At 44.1% G+C, this 22,149-nt stretch overlaps 1 protein-coding gene and 2 long non-coding RNA genes across 3 annotated transcripts in view; 2 read left to right on the top strand and 1 right to left on the bottom strand.

The window, feature by feature from the left end:
• LOC141571121 (uncharacterized) overlaps nucleotides 1–10,956 on the top strand; it is a 73,716-nt gene extending 62,760 nt beyond the window's left edge. Inside the window, exons 2-3 of the long non-coding RNA XR_012495724.2 lie at nucleotides 3,559–3,635; nucleotides 10,519–10,956. This is a non-coding gene — a long non-coding RNA (uncharacterized LOC141571121). The remainder of the gene's footprint in view (nucleotides 1–3,558; nucleotides 3,636–10,518) is intronic.
• SLC1A1 (solute carrier family 1 member 1) overlaps nucleotides 1–19,117 on the bottom strand; it is a 75,601-nt gene extending 56,484 nt beyond the window's left edge. Inside the window, exon 1 of the mRNA XM_019729921.3 lies at nucleotides 18,580–19,117. Within this exon, the coding sequence (XP_019585480.1) occupies nucleotides 18,580–18,670 (91 nt within the window). The 5' untranslated portion in view covers nucleotides 18,671–19,117. The remainder of the gene's footprint in view (nucleotides 1–18,579) is intronic.
• A 139-nt stretch (nucleotides 19,118–19,256) lies between these two features.
• Nucleotides 19,257–22,149, top strand: part of LOC148755002 (uncharacterized) — a 78,226-nt gene continuing 75,333 nt past the window's right edge. Inside the window, exons 1-2 of the long non-coding RNA XR_016019495.1 lie at nucleotides 19,257–19,434; nucleotides 19,522–19,785. This is a non-coding gene — a long non-coding RNA (uncharacterized LOC148755002). The remainder of the gene's footprint in view (nucleotides 19,435–19,521; nucleotides 19,786–22,149) is intronic.

The following is a 22,149-nucleotide window of genomic DNA, read 5'->3' as shown; positions in this document are numbered from 1 at the left end:
TGCCTTGTTTCAGGTCGACCTCATTTCTCACCAAAACTATTTCATCAACTTCCTAATGCTCTTCCTGCTTCCAGTCTTGTCTCCTCCAATTCATCCTCGAAACCAAAGGCAGCACAACCTTTCCAAGATGCAAATCTGCATGAATCACTTTCCTGCTTAAATGCTTCTCAGTGCTTCCCCATTACAGGGTGGTATCTAAGCTCCTTGGACTAACCCCACCCTGCCACACTGTTTCAATTCTGCCCAGAACCCAGGTCGCTGAGCCTCTGCATTGCTCCCTCTGCTTTCCCACTTTACGTGCTTACCACTTCAACAAGTTTAAAACTCAGCTTAAGGGTGTTTGGAAAGCCTTCCCAACCTCCTCCGTGATTCATGTGAAACATGTGCATCCCTGGGCCAGATAAACCAGGCAAGCCCTGGCTGGCCTGGCCCCACAGATGTGGAGTTAAGAACTTCCCTTAACTTCCATGCCCAACAGTACTAAAAAACTGGGTCATATAGATTCGATATCCTCTGTGGGACCTGGGGCAACGTCAGGCCACTGGAGGTTTTGCTCTTCACAGGGACGAGAACACATCAGAGAGCAGACATTCCTCACCATTAAACATAGACCATCTCTTGCAAATGCTAGATGTGTCTGCACCATGCTAATTCTTTAGGTGTATGTGTGTGTGTGTGTGTGTGTGTGTATTTGTCATATAGTAAAACTGACTTTTTTAGTGTACAGTCTTATGACTTTTACCATGTGTTAAAATTCTTACAACTACCATCACAATTAGGGTATAGCTATAGCACCGTTCCATCACCCCAAAGAACTCCCTAATGCTATAACTTTAGACACACACACACACACACACACACACACACACACACCCCTTCCCCCACCCTGGTCCCTAACCTCTGGCAAACACTCATTTCTTCTCCCTCACTATGGTTTTACCTTTTTGAGAATTTCACGTAAACAGAATCATACTCTATGGAGTCTTTAAGACTGCCTTCTTTCACTGAGTATAATGCTTTTTCCACTTCCAATTGTACATTGTTAGTACACAGAAAGAACAAATAACTTATTGTGTGTGCTAATCTTGTATCTTGCAACCTTGCTAAATCATTTATTAGTCTTAGGAGTTAGTTTGTAGATTCCTGGAGATCTCCTACGTAGAAAACCATGTCAACTGTAAATAAGGACACTTTTTTCTTTCCAATCTATGCCCTTTATTTCTTTTTCTTGCCCCGTTTCCCTGGCTCAGGCTTCCAGTGAGATACAGAATACAACTGGTGACAGTGGACATCACTGCTTTATTCCTGACTTTAGGTGGAAAGCATTCAGACTTTCACCATTAAATATGATATTAGCTATAGGGTTTTTTGGTAGAATTCTTAAGAGTTTAAAGCAAAAATTCAATTGTGATCCTTTTAAAATTATTCTTCCCCTCTTTCAGGATTCAAAGTGGTTTCTGCCTAAATTTAATCAGTTTCAAAGCATCTGGTTAATATCTAAACAACTTCAAAAGTTTCTACAGCACTATGGATTCAGTGAATATATATGGATCATATTCAGGAAATAGGTCAGGAAAACAGACAAAAGCAGGACATTTGTTATACTTGCCACTCATTATCCATTGTTTCTGTTGTAACAGCACACCTTCCAACTCTCAATCCGTCTCAGGTAGAGCTGAACCTCTAATTAGTTCAGAAGTTGTGGAAGCAGCGTGGTATGAGAGAATGACTTTGGCCTGGCCCATCAGATAATCACATTCCCTTAGTCCTAAAACTGATTAAGGAATGGGCATGTGCCCCAACTAGGGCTGAGTGAGGCTCAAGCTAAGGCCCAGGAGTCTTTGAATCTATAGGGATCAGAAACATACTCTTTTCTGCTGGTTGTGGTCCAGGGAAATGGAAACCTTGAGCTGTGCTGGCAGCTATCTCACCACCAACGGGAGTTTTGTCTGAGAGTACAAATAACACAGGAATGCAGAGACTTTCTGGAAAGCAAGAAAAGGTCAGGATGCTATTGTTTGAACCCCTGAATCCAGCTGTACCTGAAGCCGCTTACTATTTTTGAGCTCTTAAGCTATCTGAGCCATCAAGGGTATGCCTCATCCCCCCACTTTTCCGGCTTAAGCCTTTTTGACCTGGATTTTCTGTCACTTCCAATGAGAAGAGTCCTACATGACAGGTGGGGAGAGAGGTGCCACTGGTATTCCGGTGCCTCCTCCATCAACCACACCAGCTCTCTCTGCATGGAAGAAAGGCTGGCTGGTGTTGAGCAGGGCCCTCTAGATGTGGAGGCCACGGGGGCAGGCCTGTGGGACAGGGCAGTGTCATGCTGGTATATAGTTACAGAGGTGGCGGGAGCCATCAGACTCCTTATTTGCCATCATGCCCATAAGCAGCAGCCACCAGTACCACCAGACATCACACTAACTTCTGGGCCGTCATTCATACAACTTGTATCTTTCCAACACTTCTTTTTGATAATAGTGTCCCAAGAAAATCTTTTAACATGGCGTTAATAGCATATAGCTCTGCGCTGGTTACTCTCCATCTGCCCTTCAGCTTTCCCTCCTGTCCTTTGCCCTGTTTTGTGTCCCGGGAGGCTGAGCTCTACAAAGTATGTAACCCAGGGTTCTGTGCTTTCTGACTTTGGCTGGCTTCAGCCAAGGACCGGCACTAGCAGGAGATCTTAAAGACGGAAAGAGAGAGACGTTGGGGTATTTACTGCCTTTACATTCTCCCTGACTTGCCACTGTTCTCACAGTGGCTGCGTTCCTCTGTGGCCATAAAGGTCCTGTCATGTGCCCCCCGACACAGCCCCACCCCTCACTGGACTATGGGAACACTGGCCACCTCCTCTAGCTTGTTCAGGCACAGGTGAGCTAATAACTTCTCACAGTTATTACGTAGTTCTGGGTGCTTTACCATCCTTCATTGGTTTCCTTAATTCTGCTTAACTCTGTAATTAGTCCCTTGAGTGGATTCTGTCCAGTTAAACACTTGTGAGCGAGTGGATCGTGTGTGCTGCCAGGTCCGTAACTGATCCAGGCCTGCACGACCTCCCCACCCTCAGCTCATCATATCCAGCCACAACAAAACTCCTTGTTATTTCTGAAATATGCTCCCTGCTTCTGTGCCCTTGTTCACACACACGCCCTTTAGAGGAAAAACCCTTTGCCACTATCTTTGCCTAGTGAACTCCTACTCACCCCTCACAACCTAGTTAAAATGTCATCTTCTCCAGAAAGCCTTTCCCAGGCTCTCTTCACAGGTGAAGTGAGTCTCTTTGCTGGGCCCTGCTGACCTTCCTCTGCATTTATTATCTTCTCTTATAGACCTCTGTCTCCATGTCCCCTCACCCCCAACTCAAGCTCCTGAGCATAAGCATTGTATGCTCACTTCTGTACCCCCCATGGTCCTAGGCACTAAGCCTCACATTCCATGGGTATTTGATTAATACCTGCTGCATTGAACTGAACAACGAATGCATTATAATTGCTATTTAAGTCATATACCCAGGAAGCCACTGCATTTTCTACATTTCCTCTTTTGTAATTTCAGATCTGAGTACACAAGGCAGGAGAAAATAGCTGAAAGATGATGCCATTAGCAGAGTGTGAAAAGTGGGCCATAAGAATGTGAGTACAAATTCTGCCACATTGTCCCATGGCCATCAAACTCAGGGGGGCATCATAAATACGGCCTCTCCAGTAACTCCTGACTCATGAAATTATCTTCCTTTGACAATGGCTATGGTAATGAGCCTATGAGAAGTTGGGTGCCTGGTTCCTATGCCTTAGGACTTCTCCCTGGCTTCGGGGGCTCCTGGAGTCCAAAAAGCCCCTTGGGTTCAAGTGAGGATGAGGTAGGGCCAGCCCACAGGAATCCAGTCTCTCTAGCAAGCATCAAACGGGCTTAGAGGCCCACCATGTGACTAAACCCTTCAATCTAGAACAACCAGACTCTTCCTCTCCCCCCAAAGGTGTGTTAGCCCCACACATGTGTGGTTGGGTTATTTCCTGAGATACATATCTATGATGTGGCTCGTGGGTTCTAAAATCTCCTATTTTTCTACCCCTGGTCTATTTATTTTACTTCTTTCTTTCCCCTCTTAAAATGGTTCATATCTGATAATCTCATGGGTGACTCTACCTATCCGTTTGCTTCATGCGTTCCTGTGAAAGACCTTTACCTACTTTGTGGTCACACTCTACCCTCTTTCCTCTTTGTTTGGTCTCCAAGTCACTGAAGGAATTAAAAGTCCCCTCACCCAGACATAAACGGTTTAGAGAAGCTCTGGAATCCCTTGCTTTCCGAAGGACACACCTTTTCCTCAGGTTTAACACCAGATGTCTGAAAACACTGCCTCTATATAATAACCAGTTTTACAACTCCTGTGAACACCTTGGTTGATAACACAATCTAAAGAAGCCTTCTCCCTACGTATAAATGAAATCTTACCATCTCCTCCCCAGTGGGTTTTAGTCAGGAGCAATTTGGGAGCAGAGAAACAAATCCACCTCTGGGAGAAAGAAGGTAGCCAGTCATCCTGGGTTTTCTAGACTTGTCACAAGCCTGGAATTCCCAGTTTGATGAACCCCACATTCAGAATGCTAAATCTAAGTCACAGGGACTCCCTGACTTTCCTCACCTCTGCTTCAAAAACTTGTGTCACCTTGAACTCTATTCTCCGTGATTCCTAGCCATGAAGCCTGCCTGCCTGCCAACTGTTTACCTTTCTCTCCTAACTTCTGTGGAGCTGTAACTCTGATCTCTCCTTCCACAATCCAAGGACTGAAGAAATGTTTACTCCTATCTTCAAACAGTTAAGACATATTAGAAGAATTTCATGATATTTCTGAAATTAAAATGAAAGGGGTCTCCAGTGTCGAAAGGCTGGGTCAGGAATCTCTGTCTGTAAATACCTTGGATGTTTCTCTTAATCCTCACCGGAAGAACAAAGGCAAAGACAGCTCAGCATGTTTGATGATTATTTGTGGAAAGAAAGAACACTCATGTATAGAATGTTAAAAATGCCATATACTCTCCAAAAGGGGCGCATGTGTCTTTTCACATAGGATGAGAATAGGGCCTCAGAAAACACACAAAGATGACACTGTATATAGTTAAGGTCTTCAAACATAGTAAGTACAATCTTTCCACAGTAACACTTAAGGATTTTTCATTCTTAGCATCTCAGAAGGTTTTGTTTAGAAGGATCTTCAGCCCCCTTTCTCAGTATTGCCCTCACAGACAACAGCTGTTCGCTGGGGCCTGGGCAGAGGCTGTAGAGCAGAAAGAATCAGTCTAGAAGAAGAGTGGGAGAGAAGTAGAAAAAGAGAGAGGGAGGGAATCTAAGCAGAAAGTCACAGCCTCAAACTCCACCTACTGCAATTTGCCAACCCTTTTCCCTGGAGCACTGAGCACTGAGCAGGATTCCCAGAGCCGATAAGGCCCAGTGATGAGCACTTCGGTCGTTTCAAGGTTCTAGGTCTTAGATTCAGTAAGTCCAATCTTCTATGTTATTCACTTGAGGTTAAAAAAGTAATCAAACCTTACTCGATCATTTCCACTTCAACAATAGTAGATGTAAACTTTAATTTTTCCCCCCAAAATAAACAAGCCAGTTGGAGATTACTGGAAAATACTAATATTCAAGGCAGGTGGCTGACCAGTTTCAGAGGAGGTCTGGGTATGTTTCACAGGATCTGTGGCTTCTGAACTGGCAACAAGATCACAATCTTCATTACTCTGTGAAAGTCAGGGTCTCCTCCACACAATGACACCTCAGGATATCGTTCAGGTGTACGAAAGGAATCAATGAAGAGGAAGCAGAAATGGAGCAAACCTGTTACAGCTACTGGTTGACAATTCACTTTTGCTAATAAAAAGGTAATAACCCATCCTCAGACTCTTGAATGACCAAATGTAGTGTTTATCCAAGCAGTTCAAGCTCAAGGTCTATTGAAACAGGCCACACAAACAGGCTAATTAATTACTTATCATAGAAATAACCTCCAGACAGGGAGAAAAATGGGCAGAATTTGGATAAGGATGTGAAAGGATGAGTAGAGGGGGAAAACCTAAAAATAAATTCACTAAAAGACATAGGAGTTGCTCACAGGGATATAAAGTACAGCACAGGGAATATAGGCAATAATATCATAATACCTATTTACGGTGTCAGATGGGCACCAGACTTATTGGGGTGACACTTTGGAAGTTATATAAATGTCTCATCACTATGTTGTACACCTAAAATGTAACATTGTATGTCAGCTGGAATTGAAGAAAAAGACACAGGAATTGCTAAATACCACAACCAAAAAGACTGTACCACCCAAGGCTGTTTCAGCTCCAGGTCATGGCCCAACTTGAGGAAACCAGATAAATCTTCCATTTTTTTTCTAGTCCAGTGAATTCTCTCAAGATCAGCCTGGTTCTGGTGCTGGTTTCCTGAGAAGGTCAGCTCTTCCTCAGGGTAGAGAGATGCCCTCCAGTCTGGGAGCTTGAGGGCCATGCTAAGCTCAGATTAAAATGGCTGGGACCTCCCATACTAGGAGTAAAATATATTTGGGATAACTTGGCTTAGATAAGAGTTCCCCAGGGTCTTCATTCAAAAACACATACAAATGAGTGGGTAACGAGCAGATTAATTGGATAGGCTCAGCAAGGATTTACCTCTTCTTCAATGAAGAGGGTTTTGTAATCAGTCAAACATATTTTGGGGGATCTCCTATCAAGGAGGTGCAATGCTAGATGCTATGAATGTGACAGACCCATGTAAGACAGCATTTTTTATCCTCAGGAAATTGAGGTAAGAAAGCGAAAACATAAGAATACATGTATTAATTAGTAGTTCCATACAATACTGAAATTGGACATACGAATACGATAGGATAAAGGACTCTGTACTCATATCATGATCTCTCCCTGGGCTTGTAATCATTTCAATCTTCTGCTCAAGGCCATTCCTGGTCTCCTCTAGGACTCTTTCTCAATTCCACCTCTCTTCGGTGAAGGCCCTACTAGGTACCTTGTAACTTCCTTGCAGCACTCAACACTTAGGCTCATGTTAGTGATATCTGTGCATGTACTGCCTCCGACAGACGAACACAAAAGACAGACTTCAACTCTGCATCTCTTACCAGTAACATCAGTACTTGTTCAATTTAAATTGAATTCCTAATTGATTGCTAAATGAATAGATTTTCTCAGCAACTGACAACAATTTCCATCCATCTTACATGCCAATTCCGTTTGATTAACAGTGGCTGCCTGAAGGATAGTTATGGGGATTCTGAGGCCATAACAAAGCTTGAGGTAAAGAGGACTGTAATCGATTCGTGATGTCTGCCACAGGGGAGGACTGGGAGTGGTGGTGCAAATGCAGTAGTATAATTTGGGAATATAAATGAAGGATTATAAGAGCACAGTGAAGGAAGATTATCTCCGCTGGAGCAGTCAGAGAAGTCTATATGATAAAAGTGGGAATTAGACCCATCTTCAAGGATGGGTGGAATAACAGTGGGTATAAACACAGGAGAAGAAGCTTCAGGGTAGGAAAGGACAAGACATCCTGAGAAAGCAACTATGAGACAAGTTCAAATAGAAGGTTTACAAGATGTGATCACAAAATACAGTGAATGTTTAAATTTTAAAAAAAAAGTATTACAATAAAAGACACACTGCCATTAATCCTCCTCAAAATACTCCCTTTCGCTTCAGACACTTATCCCATCATTCTTGCCACTTTCTGAAGCAGTTCTGGAAGTCCTCTTTCATGAGTGTCTTTAGTTGTGCTGTTGCTTCTGCTTCGATGTCCTGAATCGATTCAAAACATTACCTTTCATGGTCATTTTGACTTTAGGGAAGAGCCAGAAGTTACACGGTGCCAGATCCGGTGAATAAGGTGAACGAGGATATGCCATAATGTTTTATCTGACAGAAATTGCCGTACCAGAAGTGATGTGTGACATGGAGTGTTGTCATGATGGAGGACGAAGACACTCACAAAACAGGACTTCCAGGCTGCTTCAGAAAGTGGCAAGAACAATGGGATACGTGTGTTTGAAGTGAGAGGGAATATTTTGAGGAGGATTAATGACAATATGTCTTTTACTGTAATAAATATTTTTAAACTTAAACATTGACTGTATTGTTTGATCACACCTCACATGTAGGAGAAGAATAGGGGAAAGGACTGAACACTGTGGGATGCTCCAAGTTAAGGGACAGGATAAAGAAGAGACAAGAGACAGAGGGAATGGAGCAAATGGGAAGATAATAAGCTTTATTTAGCTACTGGCCAAGAGTGAAGTCTGCAATGATTTAAACTATCATTAGGAGTATGGAGGTGCTAGGAAGGAAGTAGCCTTGCCTAACGGTTAATAACCACAGTTTTGGAGTTGCCCAGTCTGGGTAACTTTGGTTTCAGAGTCCCAGCTCTAACTGAACTCAGCCCCTGACCTAAGCCTTGTACATTTCAGTCCTCTCATTTGTAAAATGAGTCAACTTCCTACCTCATTGTGCTAAGGGTCAAATGGGAAAAAAATGTGCATAAAACTCACAGTAAGCCCTCAATAAATATTAGCTATTAGGTTTGGTTAACCAAGAGGTAGAATTTTTCGAAAAAGAATATTTGTCTCCCTCGTTATCTCATAATTTGGGGACTCTCATATGATACCTATAAAGTGGTTAAGTGGCTCAGAAAACAATTAAGTGTACGAAATATGCAGAGAAAATCCATTCATTTTACAGTAATGAGAAGAGGCTTAGAGATTAGACTTTCTGAAGATAGGCATTTCTGGAGATAGCGCATTTTTTGTTGTTGATTTAATTCTTTACTGAATTATATAAGTAACCCGGTAACTCTCAAGCAATAGAACAGAGGGGGAAAAATAACTCTGACTCAACACTGTCTCCTCCGAAGGTGTCCCCCTTAGTTGAGTAACTAAATGTAGTTTTAACCATCTGAGAGCACTGAACCCAAACAGTTGTCTCAAGCGCAGTTATAAGAATAAACACACAGTGCAGAGGCCCTTTGAGGTGCGTTCTGAATTGAAGTTCTGGTACCAAAGGCCACGTCTATGCTTCAACATGCAGACGTAGCCGAGTCACATGATGCTAGTTTCAGCACCCTTCCTGGACACGTGAAGATCTGCTGTGACAAGTGTTCTGTCTGTGGACACAGTTAGGGACTCTGCAACCAAGAAGGGCCCTGGGAACAGAGCCCTCAGCCTGAGCGTGGAGCGATGAGTGTGAGGGTCTCATCGCCTCAGTGTCGGTTCTCGGACTTGAGGTGGAAAAGGAGGCACTGCGTCCTCCCCGTCCTGACTGAGTGGGGAACCACTGCCCTGAGCACACACAGCTGGGGTTGGGCTGGGAGAGGGATGAACCAGGACACACAGTGTGAAGTGTCTGCGAGCCGACACAGGGTCCATCCATCCCAGAAAGTGCAGGAGTGTTTGCTGGAAAGGAAATATTCTACCTCTGGTAATGGAACATGCAGTCCAAAGGTAGGGTAGTAACATTTCTGACAACCAGTGAGTCACCAAAACACTTCCCTCCCATTAACAGAGGTGTTACTGTGGAACTTACTAATTGCAACAGAGCACACTTTGTTGCAATGCAGGGCTGTTTCCTCAGCAAGTATAATGAATTAGCTCCTTCTCAATCTAGCCATGAGCTCGGAAGTGAATTACTAGATTAATAGTAAGTGTCTCCAACATTGTCTTCTTCTAGATGTATGTTTAACATTCAAAATAGGAAAGGCCACTGAACACACTTGCTACTTTCACAGACAGGGCTGCAGGGGAATTTAAAGGCGCCACTCACTCCATGTCATCTAAAATGTGTTCATTTTCTCGAAGTGCTTGAATCCCCACTGTATCCGTGACCGCAGACCCCCCAACGCCAGGGAGATCTGCAATTACTCCAGAGAACAAATCTTCCCTGGCACCAGGCCAGTGTGTCACTGACTCCCTACAGGACAGTTATTTTCAGTCTCAGCTCTGTGAAAGGTAATCACAATTTCTTACAAGTAATTAATGTGGAAAGCTTTCTCTTTACAAGCAAGTGCTCACACAAGCATTAAGTATGCTCTCCAATAGCTAATTCCTAATCCCATTTGTTTACATCCTCTCTGACGAACCCAGGGTTTTCACCCACCCGAGGTACTACATGAGCTCCACCACATCCTGATTTAGCACACAATAATTTTCTACATCTTGTGTCTTCATTTGAAGCTTCCTTTATTTCTTATGCCCACTGCTCAAATGTTTGCTAGGTGGGTAAATTGGATTCTGTGGTTTTATTGTACTGAATAAAACAGTGTATCTCAGATTAAGCAACGCTTAACAAGATACTGAATATTTATCGATCATCTTCTCTTTCCTGAGAATTAAAGCTGAACAGAGACATATATATATATATATATACATACATACATATATATATATATATACACACACACATATATGTACACACATATACACCCTTTTCCTCTTCTCTGTACTTTAGGAATTTACATTAAAAGTCCTCCCAATAGGGGGCCAACCCGGTGGCTCAGGCGGTTAGAGCTCCATGCTCCTAACTCCGAAGGCTGCCGGTTCGATACCCACATGGGCCAGTAGGCTCTCAACCACAAGGTTGCCAGTTCAATTCCTCGGTTGCCAGTTCAATTCCTCGACTCCCACAAGGGATGGTGGGCTGTGCCCCCTACAACTAGCAACAGCAACTGAACCCGGAGCTGAGCTGCACCCTCCACAACTAAGACTGAAAGGACAACAACTTGAAGCTGAACGGCACCCTCCACAACTAAGATTGAAAGGACAACAACTAGACTTGGAAAAAAATCCTGGAAGTACACTCTGTTCCCCAATAAAGTCCTGTTCCCCTTCCCCAATAAAATCTTTAAACAAAAAAATTCCTCCCAATAAATGGCATTAAGAATGCATATACCAACCCTGGTGTACAGAGTCTGACACTTAGAAATAATTATTTTAAGATTCATTTTATAATTTTGTGTTTAGATAATTTTGTGTGAAGTTTTGAGGTATATACCATGCATAGAGCAACCAAATATCAGAATCTTTTCAGTAGTTTTTCTAAAACTGGTGTGTTGATTTGGTTTCAAAAATGAAAGCACCAGGCTGGCATAGGCATTCAAAGCCCAAAATTATTTGCCTGATTCTGCAATATGTGGAATTCGAGCTAAGCCAGCTAAAGGACCTCTTTTCTAAGGTACTTCAGCAGATACATGTAAGATACACACACACACACACACACACACACACACACACACACACACACAGAAACATTAAGTTTGTTGGAACTCATAATACTGCTGTAATGAATAATGTAATACTGACATAGAACATAATCTCGGTAACAGCCCCATACACATATACATTATTATCCTCAAGTCACTGATCAAGCAGTTCAAATGCAGAACAACTCACTCAACATTAAGGTCATTTGTCCTCCAGTAATGACCTTTAACCCTCCGAGTTCCCTGTGGAAGAGTTCCTCTGGCTCCTAGCAATGAACTGAGGAATGACTATACATACAACCACAGAGCTAAAGGATATTAGAGCTAAAAGGAACCTCGAGACTTTCTAACCCAGGGTCAGTAAGTATGCAGCACACATGGCACTTACTCCTTGTTTCTCAGCCTTTGGAAGACATCAGCAATCAATTTCAGAACTTTTGTTTCCAATCCTTTCTCAACAAACATATCACGCCAGACTTAAGCGATATTTAAGTGGGACTTGGCACATGAATGGAATCCTCTTTGCTCTTCCAGCTAATCCAAACCCCTTTTCTTTCTGGTAAGAAACAAAAGCCCAGAGAGTTTAAGTACCCGATACACTTTATTACATAGCTTTTAGGAGCCTCATTACTTTAAGGTTTCATTTCATTTTCCAGTGCCTGCTATGGGCAACAGGAGTACTTTTGCCCTCAAGGGGTCTATATTCTTGTTCTGAGGAAGAAAAGATTAACATGCTTGATATGCGGAAGGTCAGACAATTAAGTTCCGATCTTTCGTATATGTAGATTAAGTGTCAATCTGTCTTAATGATGCAGATCAGAGGAGGCTGAAATGAATTTATGGTGAAAATGGAGAAGAACTTATGGCAGAAATAGAGGTGGAGCTAAGCTTTGCACTCATTTCTTCACTCAACAAACAAGGACAGGATTTTACTAATTCTGTGGGTTATAAATGACTCACCAACAGCAAATGTATGGAGCCTATCAGGCATTGTGGCAGGTACTGTGGGTACAGAGAGGGGCAACACAGAATATCTTCCCTCAAGTGCTTATGGCTCAGTGTGAGAGGCAGAAAAATTGTAGAATACCGTGTTTCCCCGAACATAAGACCGGGTCTGATATTAATTTTTGCTGCATTAGGGCGTATTTTCAGGGGATGTCTTATTTTTTCATGTACAACAATCTATACTTATTCAAATACAGTCATGTCATCTTCTTCTGGAACATCGTCAGAACGTACTAAATGTGTCCATCTGGATGACGATCTTAACTGGGGCTTATTTTCGGGGGAAACACGGTATATTCTAACTATAGAGTAATAACTGCTAAGTAGATACTGGTTCTGTACAGTGGGAAAGCAAAATAGTTCTTTTCAAGCTGGTGCCCCTTCCAGGACTCGATCTTCTGCCAGAAATCACCACCTCCGTCTCCCGGGGACCAAACCCAGTCAAGCCTCATCAGGATAACCCACTGCAGACTTTGCACAGCTGTCCTTTCCTTTCCACTCCACTGCTGCTGCCCAGCGAGGCCTCCATCTCTTCCTGCCTAGACCCTGACAGTAATCCCTGGGTGGTCCGCCCGCCTGCAAGTTTGTGCTTCTTGGATCCATTTCCCACATCCATTCACCTCAATGATAGTTGCTAAGCACAGCTCTCACCACGTTACTGCCCAACTTAATCCTCGGTATATGGAGTGTGAACTCATCAGCACCGCATTCCAGGCCCTCCAGCAACCGACCCCTGGCCACTTCTGCTGCCTAGCTTTTTTGTTTTTTCCTGTGCCTCAATCACACCCTCTGTTCGTCATGCAAAGCCACTTAGTGAGAAGGTAGGAAGGGCAGCCGCTGAAGGTGGAAAGAACAGTGGGGAAACTCATGGGCACAAGTGTAAGGGTAGGTGTGAGCCCAGAGTGGAGACCAGTCTGACTGGTCAGTCTGGCAAATCCCCCTGGAACAGTGTTCCTTCACTGCACACACTGCCATTCTGAGAGTCCTGTGGAGGCACATTTCTGTGCCTTCTCAGTCTTGGAAGAGAAGGGCAACTATAGACCACAGTGCATGGTACAGAATCCCTCTTCCCCACCTGAACACAGCACACAGCCAGATGGCCACGGTTTGCAGGTGGCTCAGCAAGGACCAAATAAATATGAAGGGAGATGGGAAGCAAGATGGAAGAGGAGAGGAGGGGAAGGGAAGGAATAAGGAAGAACTGGTGTTGCCAGTTATTATTTGGATCTCCGTTTTCTCATCCACTTAATGGCAACAATGCCTACTTTATAGTTGCAAATTTTTTTTTCATGGATTCTTCATAAGCATTTCCTAAGATTTCACTAGCCATAATGGAAATGAGATTTAGAAGAGTGTAGTAAGTAAAATATATACCATGTTTCCCCGAAAATAAGACCAAGTCTTGTATTAATTTTTGCTCCAAAAGACGCATTAGAGCTGATGGTCTGGCTAGGTCTTGTTTTCGGGGAAACACGGTAGTAGGTTAACTGCACTAGCCTCCGCAACCCGTATCTGTTTCCACCATTGCCTCTGCAGTCTGTGGTCAAAAGAGCAGCCAGGGAGAGCTGATTAAAATACAACCAGACCATGTCATGGCTCTGCTCAAAATCTTTCAATGGTTTCCTACCTCCCAGTAAAAGTTAACGTCCTTGTAAGAGCTCACACCATTCTAGTGCCGTCCTCCTCCTAGCCTTCTGCTTCATGCCCCCTTCCTCACTCCACCCCATGCACTTTCTCGAACAAGCCAGGATGCTCCCCAAATATCTGTGCATGTGGTCCCTCACCTCTTTCCAGTGTTGATTCAATTGTCACCTTCTCAGCAGGGCCTTCCTCTTACCCTGCTCTACCTCCTGTTCCTCTAGAGCACTCTCACCATCTAACAGACTCTATTGTATTTTACCCACTTACTCTGTTTACTGCCTACTTCTCTCCACTTGAACATAAGTTCCATGAGGACAGGGGTTTCTGCTGTTTCGTTTATTGCTGTGTGCCCGTGCTCTAGCCCAGTCCCTGTACACAGTAGGTACCCAATACATATTTGTTGAGTGAAGGAATGATTTAATTGGTTACTGCAGGTATATTCCAAGGCTGAGCGGATCCGAGGCCCGGCAGTACTAGGTCTGCGATCGGCCGGAGCAAAGGAGCTAATGGATAACGAAACACATTTTGAACACTGCGGTACGCAAGACTCCATGCAGGGGAGGTGCTGGCACTGCAACCAGGCTGAGCTGCGGCCGGCCGGCTGGCCCCTGTCCTCAGAGCAATCACAGACCATAAAAACAGACAGAGCAAGACAGCATATCCCATGACTCAAAGTAGCACTACAAGAGGTCCAGCGCAGGAGATGCAAGGCTGGGGCAAGGGTTCTACTAAGCACGTGAAGGAACTGTTTTCCATATTAGACAATGGAATCTGAACCTAGAAGCGGTTGCTTCCTGAGCGCTCCAAAGAAAATTATTCAGAATGAATAAGCCTGCCAGCTTTGTCATGTAAATAACAACATCCATTTCCTTTCTTGAAAATCCATAAGCTGGAAATCAGATGTTTCAAATGACTCAAATAAAGCACAACCCGTCTGGATAGAAAGATCAGGCTTTATGCTGTGAACCGTGAGGAGTCCTTGAGTGCTTTCTGAATGTACACACCATGTCTCATTCTTGGGTGACTTGACTCGAATGCTCTGGCACAGAATTATCACACAGCTTGTGCTTAGACAGAATCCCCATTTGGGGCACAAAACGTCTTCCCTCAGAATTTCTGCCTGTTAAATGAATTGAGAATCAGGCTGTGGGGCACAAGACAAAATGATTAATCCTTTCCATATCCTTTAAACAAAATGAATAATGCTCTGGAGGCTGGTATTCGCCTAGACAGAGCATGTCATCAAAACAAGTGAATCACCTTGGACTCTATATTATGGGCCAGTCACTAGGCAAAACACAGAAGGACCATCAGAGACTGGATTTCATAAGAAAATACTAATTTCTTCAAAATCAGATTATTCAGATTTATCTTAAAATAACATTTATTGAGTGCTTGTTATGTGCTAGCCACACAACTGTGTATTTTCACATTGTCTTAACCAGCTCTAATGACAAATGACATAATGAGTAATACCCTTTCCCAAAGGAGGAAACCGAGGATCCCAGAGAATAAGAGATTTGTCTAAACGGTAAAGCCTGGTAGTGCCAGAACTCAAATCCAGCACGCCTGACTCCAAGCTTTGTGCTCATTCTGCTATAATACAGAAGTAGGCAAAAGCCTATTAGAATTGTAATGACAGCAATGAGAATTGTTCCCAATGGTTATTTTAGTAAAGGGCTCTCATCTGAAAATCCAAGATATTGTTTCTAGGACCTTGTAGGCTTTCATAGAAATTAACAAATATTCAATCCCTTTATCGAATCCCTCAAGTATCCACTTAACTATTCAATTCCTTTATCTAATGAATAAGAGTTTGAGAAAATGTTTAGTTCTTAGCAACTCCTTGTCCATAAAAAGAATTAACTTTCATATCTAATAAAGACGACCTTTAATTGCACTTCCCCTCACATACTATGTCTTAAATCAGGGGTGTCCAAACTTTTTTCAATGTTTTTCACCAAGGGCCATATGAGGTAAAATACACAAACAGCCAGGCCACTCACTTGAGGTGAAGTACGTATTGCCTCACCTGGTTTATTTAAGTAAACTAAACATATTTTTGGAATTTGCTGCGGGCCAATTAACAATGGATCATGGGCCGCAGTTGGCCCGGGAGCCGCAGTTTGGACACCCCTGTCTTAAATAATCAAAGGCTTTAAGCTGGTTCATACTTTTGCCCCTCATTTTAATAATCAAAATATTTTAAAGTATCAGGGCTGCTGAATTACAGCAGGGACCATACATTTCGATTGCTATAATCAGAAGAGAACATTCTGTCATGGTAGTTAATAAATTTAAGAGTTTTTACTTTTTTAGGATCTACATGCTGAAAGGTCCAGAAAGGAAGCTGCATGTGAGTGCTTGTGATTTTCTTTATCAATTAAGACTATTAGACACTGTCTAATTTTATAGGACTATTATAAAATTAAACTTACTATCATGACCTAGTAAGGGCTTATGGATGCACTTAGCAGGGTCACTGTTGTAAGTTGGCTGGAATTTCAGTTCTGGTTAAACAACAGAGATCGTGCCGACTACAGAAACAGAAGTACAATTTCCACTCAGGCCCAGTCCTCCAAAGAAAGGACTAGAGGAGGACCCTAGGAAGTGCCTGTGATGGGCACACTGGGGGTGGCCTAGGCTTGACACCTCTGAGGGCAGGAGCAGAAACACTCGGGGACTGTGCCCTGTATTGCTCCTAGAGGGGCAAATGTGCAGGAAGACTTCAGTTGGGCACTCACAATTTTTAGATGGTGGTTTTCCTTTCTGAAGAAAAGTATCTGAATCAAGCTCCTGGGTTCACTCACATTAAAAAATGGAGGAAAATGCCCACCTGACACCAAATACCAGGTCTGCAAAATGGGCATGTAATCAATCCCTCTTGACCTCAAAGATGTATTTATGCAACAAATTCCAAAGGCTGGGGAACAACTGCTTAAAGTCCTTTCCAAACCAGCCTCCAGTGAATTGGTACTCAAGGCTGGTGTGCAACACTTGGTAAACAGGTTGAGTAACACTGGAGAACCCCCTGGCTGAAAAGGCAGGATTCTTCTTCCATAAGGAACTGGGAGGGAAATACCAGCCTACGGTTACCCCAAAAACTGTCCTTAAAAAGGGATTTAACAATTAATTCTGAACCCTTACAACTGGAAATCACTAGGAAAACAATCAAGGCCATCTCATCTATTTCACTGCAGGAAAATCAAATCACTCTCTTCATGGCATCTGTTACTTAAATGAAGTGGGGCATGATAAATCTTGCCTAAAAACCTCACTCAGCCACTGAGCTCTTCTAGGGGGAAATACAGTAGAAGTAAGCAGTCAAGACTTGGTTCTCTACTTCTTTCCTCTCACAAATGGCTTCTGCTGAGGTAATTTTAGAATGTTATTTACTAGAAACCTGACTTTACTTTGCTCAAGGTTTTGGTGGAATAAATCTGGGGCACCCAAAGGGGGAGCAGGCAACATCAAACATTCTGAGATGCAGAAGCAGTAGCTGAAGAGGAAGATGCATGAGGTTGGGGGAAGAGACAGCCTGCCCTCCCTGCAACCCCAGCAACCCCAGCTTCTGTTTCCACAGGTAAGGCAGGACTTTGTGAAGAAGTCTCACCTGCTGAGCGTCCTCACTCGGAGAGAGCTCACAGAGGAGAGGAGACAGACATAGCTCCAAACTCAGAGAGGAGCATCCTGGAGCCCAAGTTGTAAAACAGACAACCTGGCAGAAATCCACAATTTAACTAAACTGGAACAACTCACACTTCTGAGCAATGATTCAGACATCCACCTAGGCCAGTGATGTCAGGAGTGAATCACTTAAATACATCTTTGTTGAAAAACAAGCCAATATGACTTAAAAGTTATTTTCAATAGAAAAACAATGTGGAGAGCAAGGAAGTTCAGGGAGGTTTTCTCTGCACATTAGCAGGGTAGGAAAGGGTGGAAATCTGAGTTCTCTTAGCTCTCTTCCCCCACCCCCCCGCACCCCCTCAGGCCATGATCTCCTGCGGGCCATAACTGCACACCCCCGAAGTCAGCACGAATCTGGCAGGTTTTCAGAGCCTGGGTGCGGACAGTCGGTGCTAGCTGCCAGGGAAGACACCTTTCCAGGCACTGCCCCAGGTGAGCGACGGCTACACTGCCATCCTCCCTCCTTCGCCCCGTCATCCCTGAGACTAAGGTTCCAGTCTCTTCCAGTCCGACTGAGAACCATAATCCAAACTCAATAATCTCTGTCTGGACAGCGTGGTTCAGGCAAAAAAAAAAAAAAAAAAAAAAAAAAAGGTGGGGGGTAGTAGATAGGACTAAAAAAAAAAAACAAAAACACAACACAACCATGTTTGCTTCCATATGGACAGAACCGGGAGCTACCTGCTTCCCTGTCTCCCTTCCAAGCCCTTTTGATCATTTTGGGTAAAGCAGGACCCGGCAGCTCGTAGAGCGCCCAAACGGGAATCCCCAAGGAGCTTTATTCTTCGCACGGAGAAAACAACACCCTCGAGGGGGAATCCCCACGTAGGGTCCGAGGCCGAGGAGGTGCGGCAGGACCCAGGCACCCGGTGCGCGAGCGCCTGGCCCACCCTCGCACCCGCCCGCCCCGCACGCGGCCTGGGCGCTGGGAGCGCGTGAGGGTACGCGCGTCGCCCACCCGCCGCGCCGCTCACCTAGCACCACCGCGGCGACGGTGGCGAGCAGCAGCCAGTTATTCCTCAGGAAGCGCTTGTAGTCGCATCCCTTCCTCGCCAGCTTCCTCATGGCGGGCGCTTGGGCTTGGAGCCGCCGCCGCGGCGGCCGCTATTGTGCGCGGGACTTGGCGGTGCGTGCCGGGGCCGGGGACCGAGGGACCGCCGGCGGCTCCGCAGCGCAGTGGATGCGGGATGCGGGTGTGAAGGAGAGAGGGTGCGCGCTGGCTGTTGCGGCTGCCGCTGTCGCTGCTGCTGTCGTTGTCACCGCCGCCGCTGCTGCCGCCACCTGAGATCGCGCGCCGCGCCTGCAGCTCGGTGGATATGCGTGGCGGACGCGCCTGGCTCCTCCTGCTGCCGCGGAGGTCTGCGGAGCGCCGGCCAACCAGCGAGAAAGGAGGGAGGAGCGGCGGGCTCAGGGAGGCGGGTAGGTGCGTGTACCGGGTGTCTGCGGATCCGGTGGGGCAGGCGTGGGAGCGCGCCCAGCGCTGACGGTGGCGTTGGGGCAGCTACTCCGGGAACTCTGCGCCCCGCCCCAGCCTTCAGCTGGAGTTTCTCCCTTTTTTTTTTTTTTTAATCAGTTTAGGATTTCGGATTTAAGGTTTCCTCCTCTACCGTAGTCCAGGGAGGCGGAGCCACTGGCCCTTTTGGCTTGGCTCTCAGCCTGCACACCTCCTCCCCTCCGCTTTCTCCACACTAACCATTCCCAGTGCAGCACTGGAGAACGTGGTGCCCTTTCGAGTGGGGAGAGTTGGGGGAAATTGAGTTCTGTCTCGGGTCGCCTTTGCTGTCCCATGCAGCCTCGGATTTGCCAGCAGCCTAGAAAGCCTGAATCCAGTAGGAGGAGGGAAAGAAGGGGGGTGTGGGGCAGCACAGGACTTTGTGAACATTCACAGGAGGCCTCTAACTCCCTTATCCCCTCAGGTATTATTAACTCTCCTCTTTGAGGCGGGAGGTGAAGCTCCAACAAGATTGTGGACACAGGACTTGGAATGGGCCCTCTTAGAAACCTCACTTCCACTCCTTGCGACTCGGCTGTGTGGCTGCCAAAGGCCCCAAAGCTGTGAGATTTGGCAGATTAATTAGGACTGAGATCCAGACCAAGCAGTTCTGAAGAGAAGGTGGGCGGGCCCATCTCTAAGGCCAAATACATTGGAAAGGCAAACACAGGCGAGTTGGACAACCTAGGTAAGTGGTACCAAATGTACTCTGTGTTGCTGAGTGAATTTTCTAATTCTTTTCCATGCCTCTACCCAATTTTTTCACCATTGTTCATAAGGTTGGAGGATTACGTTCCCCAACTTGTTGCAACAATGTTGCTAACCCTTTTTGATATCACAGGGATTATTCATTGTGAATTTGTACCAACTGGACAAACAATTAACCAAGTTTACTATTTGGAAGTGCTGAAAAGGCAGCGTGAAAAAGTTAGACGACCTGAACTTTTCGCCAACAATTCATGGCTCTTGCATCACGACAATGCACCACCTCACACAGCACTGTCTGTGAGGGAGTTTTTAGCCAGTAAACAAATAACTGTATTGGAACACCCTCCTTGCTCACCTGATCTGGCCCCTAATGACTTCTTTCTTTACCCAAAGATAAGGGAAATATTAAAAGGGAGACATATCGATGACATTCAGGACATCAAGCTCTGATGGCCATTCCAAAAAAAGAGTTCCAAAATTGTTTGCAGGGTGGACTAGGCGCTGGCATTGGTGCATAGCTTCCCAAGTGGAGTACTTTGGAGGTGACCATAGTGATATTCAGCAATGAGGTATGTAGCAGTTTTTCTAGGATGAGTTCCCGAACTTAATTATCCGACCTCCTATACAAACTCTTTCCCTCTTTTTATCACATCACCACCTTTGTAGCTCTAGGCTGCATTCTCATCAGATTTGCTAACATTAAGTAAGCCCTGAACCTTTTTGCTATTGTGGATTCTCCTCTGTGATCGGGGAGGATAGAAGATATCCCCAACTAGATTTTCTGATGACCAAAACCCCACAATTGGAACTTCATTCCTTTGGCTTAAGTTGATACAAGTATCCTTGAAAAGATAATAAATTAAGCTTTATGAACCATGTACACTTTAGTCTGGATGAGTTTATCAGCTCCCTTCCAGAAAGTAAATTTTGAGAAAAGGAAGCGTAGAGGGATATCAAGTTCATTGTGTGCTGAGGAAGTTAGGAAGAAATGTCAAAAGAAGGGAAACTATCAAGAAAGAGGGGACAGAGATATTCATCCCATGGTGAAAAAAAGCGCTGGAACTACTCAGATGTCCAACATGAAAGGAAAAGTAAATATATTATGGAATTGCCATGCAATGGTATATTATGCAACCTATATAAAGGATATTTATGAAATTTCTAATAGAATGGGATAACACGTTGTAATATGAGGGGGGAAAAGGAAGATTAAAATTGTGTATACAGTTTGATCACAACTGTGTAAAACAAGCATATAAAACAAAACAATGTAGTTAAAAAAGAAGTATACCAAAATTTTACCATGGTCATCTTTGGGTGATAGTATAATGTTTGAATCTTTTTGCTTTCTGTCTTTCTGTAGTTTTCATAGTGCTTACCATAAGCATACTCATGCTCATTATAGCTGTGGGTAGGGCTGTATTTAACAAACAGACAGGCCCTGAAGAGAGAAAAAAGTGGAAGAACCAAAGATGAACTTGGTATATCACAATTTTTTGAGGTGTAGTAAGACAATTATACCTGGGTTTTGGGGGTAGGATATTTAGGTTTAAATGCCAGCGCTAGCACTTACCAGCAGCTGTTGATCATGAGCAAGTTGCTTCATTTTTTAAAATCTCAGTTTCTATACCAGTAAAGTGGGGGCAATACTAGCCTTTATCTCATGGGGGTATTGTAAGCATTGAATACAATGTGTATAAAAGACTTCCACCAGTGAGTGGCACTTGAGAGTATCATCACTAGTTTCACGTGGTGTCAACATGGGCAGTGAGTCATCTTCTAACTCTGTCTTTTGTTGCCTGTCTGTTGTGAACACACCCTGAACCACTTCAGACTCACAAGAACACTTGCATATTGATCAATAATATTTGCCCTTTGGAATTGCAACGGACCCTAAATTCATTGAACTTTGACACTTAAAGCCCATGTACTCGTAGTGCATACTCATTTTATCCTTAAATTATGCAAATTTAAAATAGTGCAATATAGAAAGGTAAATAAAGTCTAAATATATACACTCATTTTGAAATAATGAAGATCTCCTAAATTAAAAATCAAAGTCAGGAATCTCAAAAGTTCAAAGCAGGTAGGCCGAGTGAATTATAAGCTGCTTGTATGCTATTGCTACATGGCAGTTCCACTTTGGCTGGTAATAAAAATAATTAATAAGCAAACACTTCCAATGCACTTATCATGTGCTAGGCACATTTTTAACCACTTTACACATATTAACTCATTTAGTCCCTACAACAACTTAATGAGGTAGGGCTATTGTTACTGCATGGGAGTATTGGAAGAATCAAATGAGATATTGTGTACTGTAATCATCTTCATTTCACAGCTG

Source organism: Rhinolophus sinicus, chromosome 16, assembly GCF_057876585.1.
Source record: "Rhinolophus sinicus isolate RSI-liver-muscle chromosome 16, RSI-T2T, whole genome shotgun sequence".
Taxonomy (NCBI): Eukaryota; Metazoa; Chordata; class Mammalia; order Chiroptera; family Rhinolophidae; genus Rhinolophus; species Rhinolophus sinicus.
This window is presented reverse-complemented; position numbering and strand designations above follow the sequence as displayed.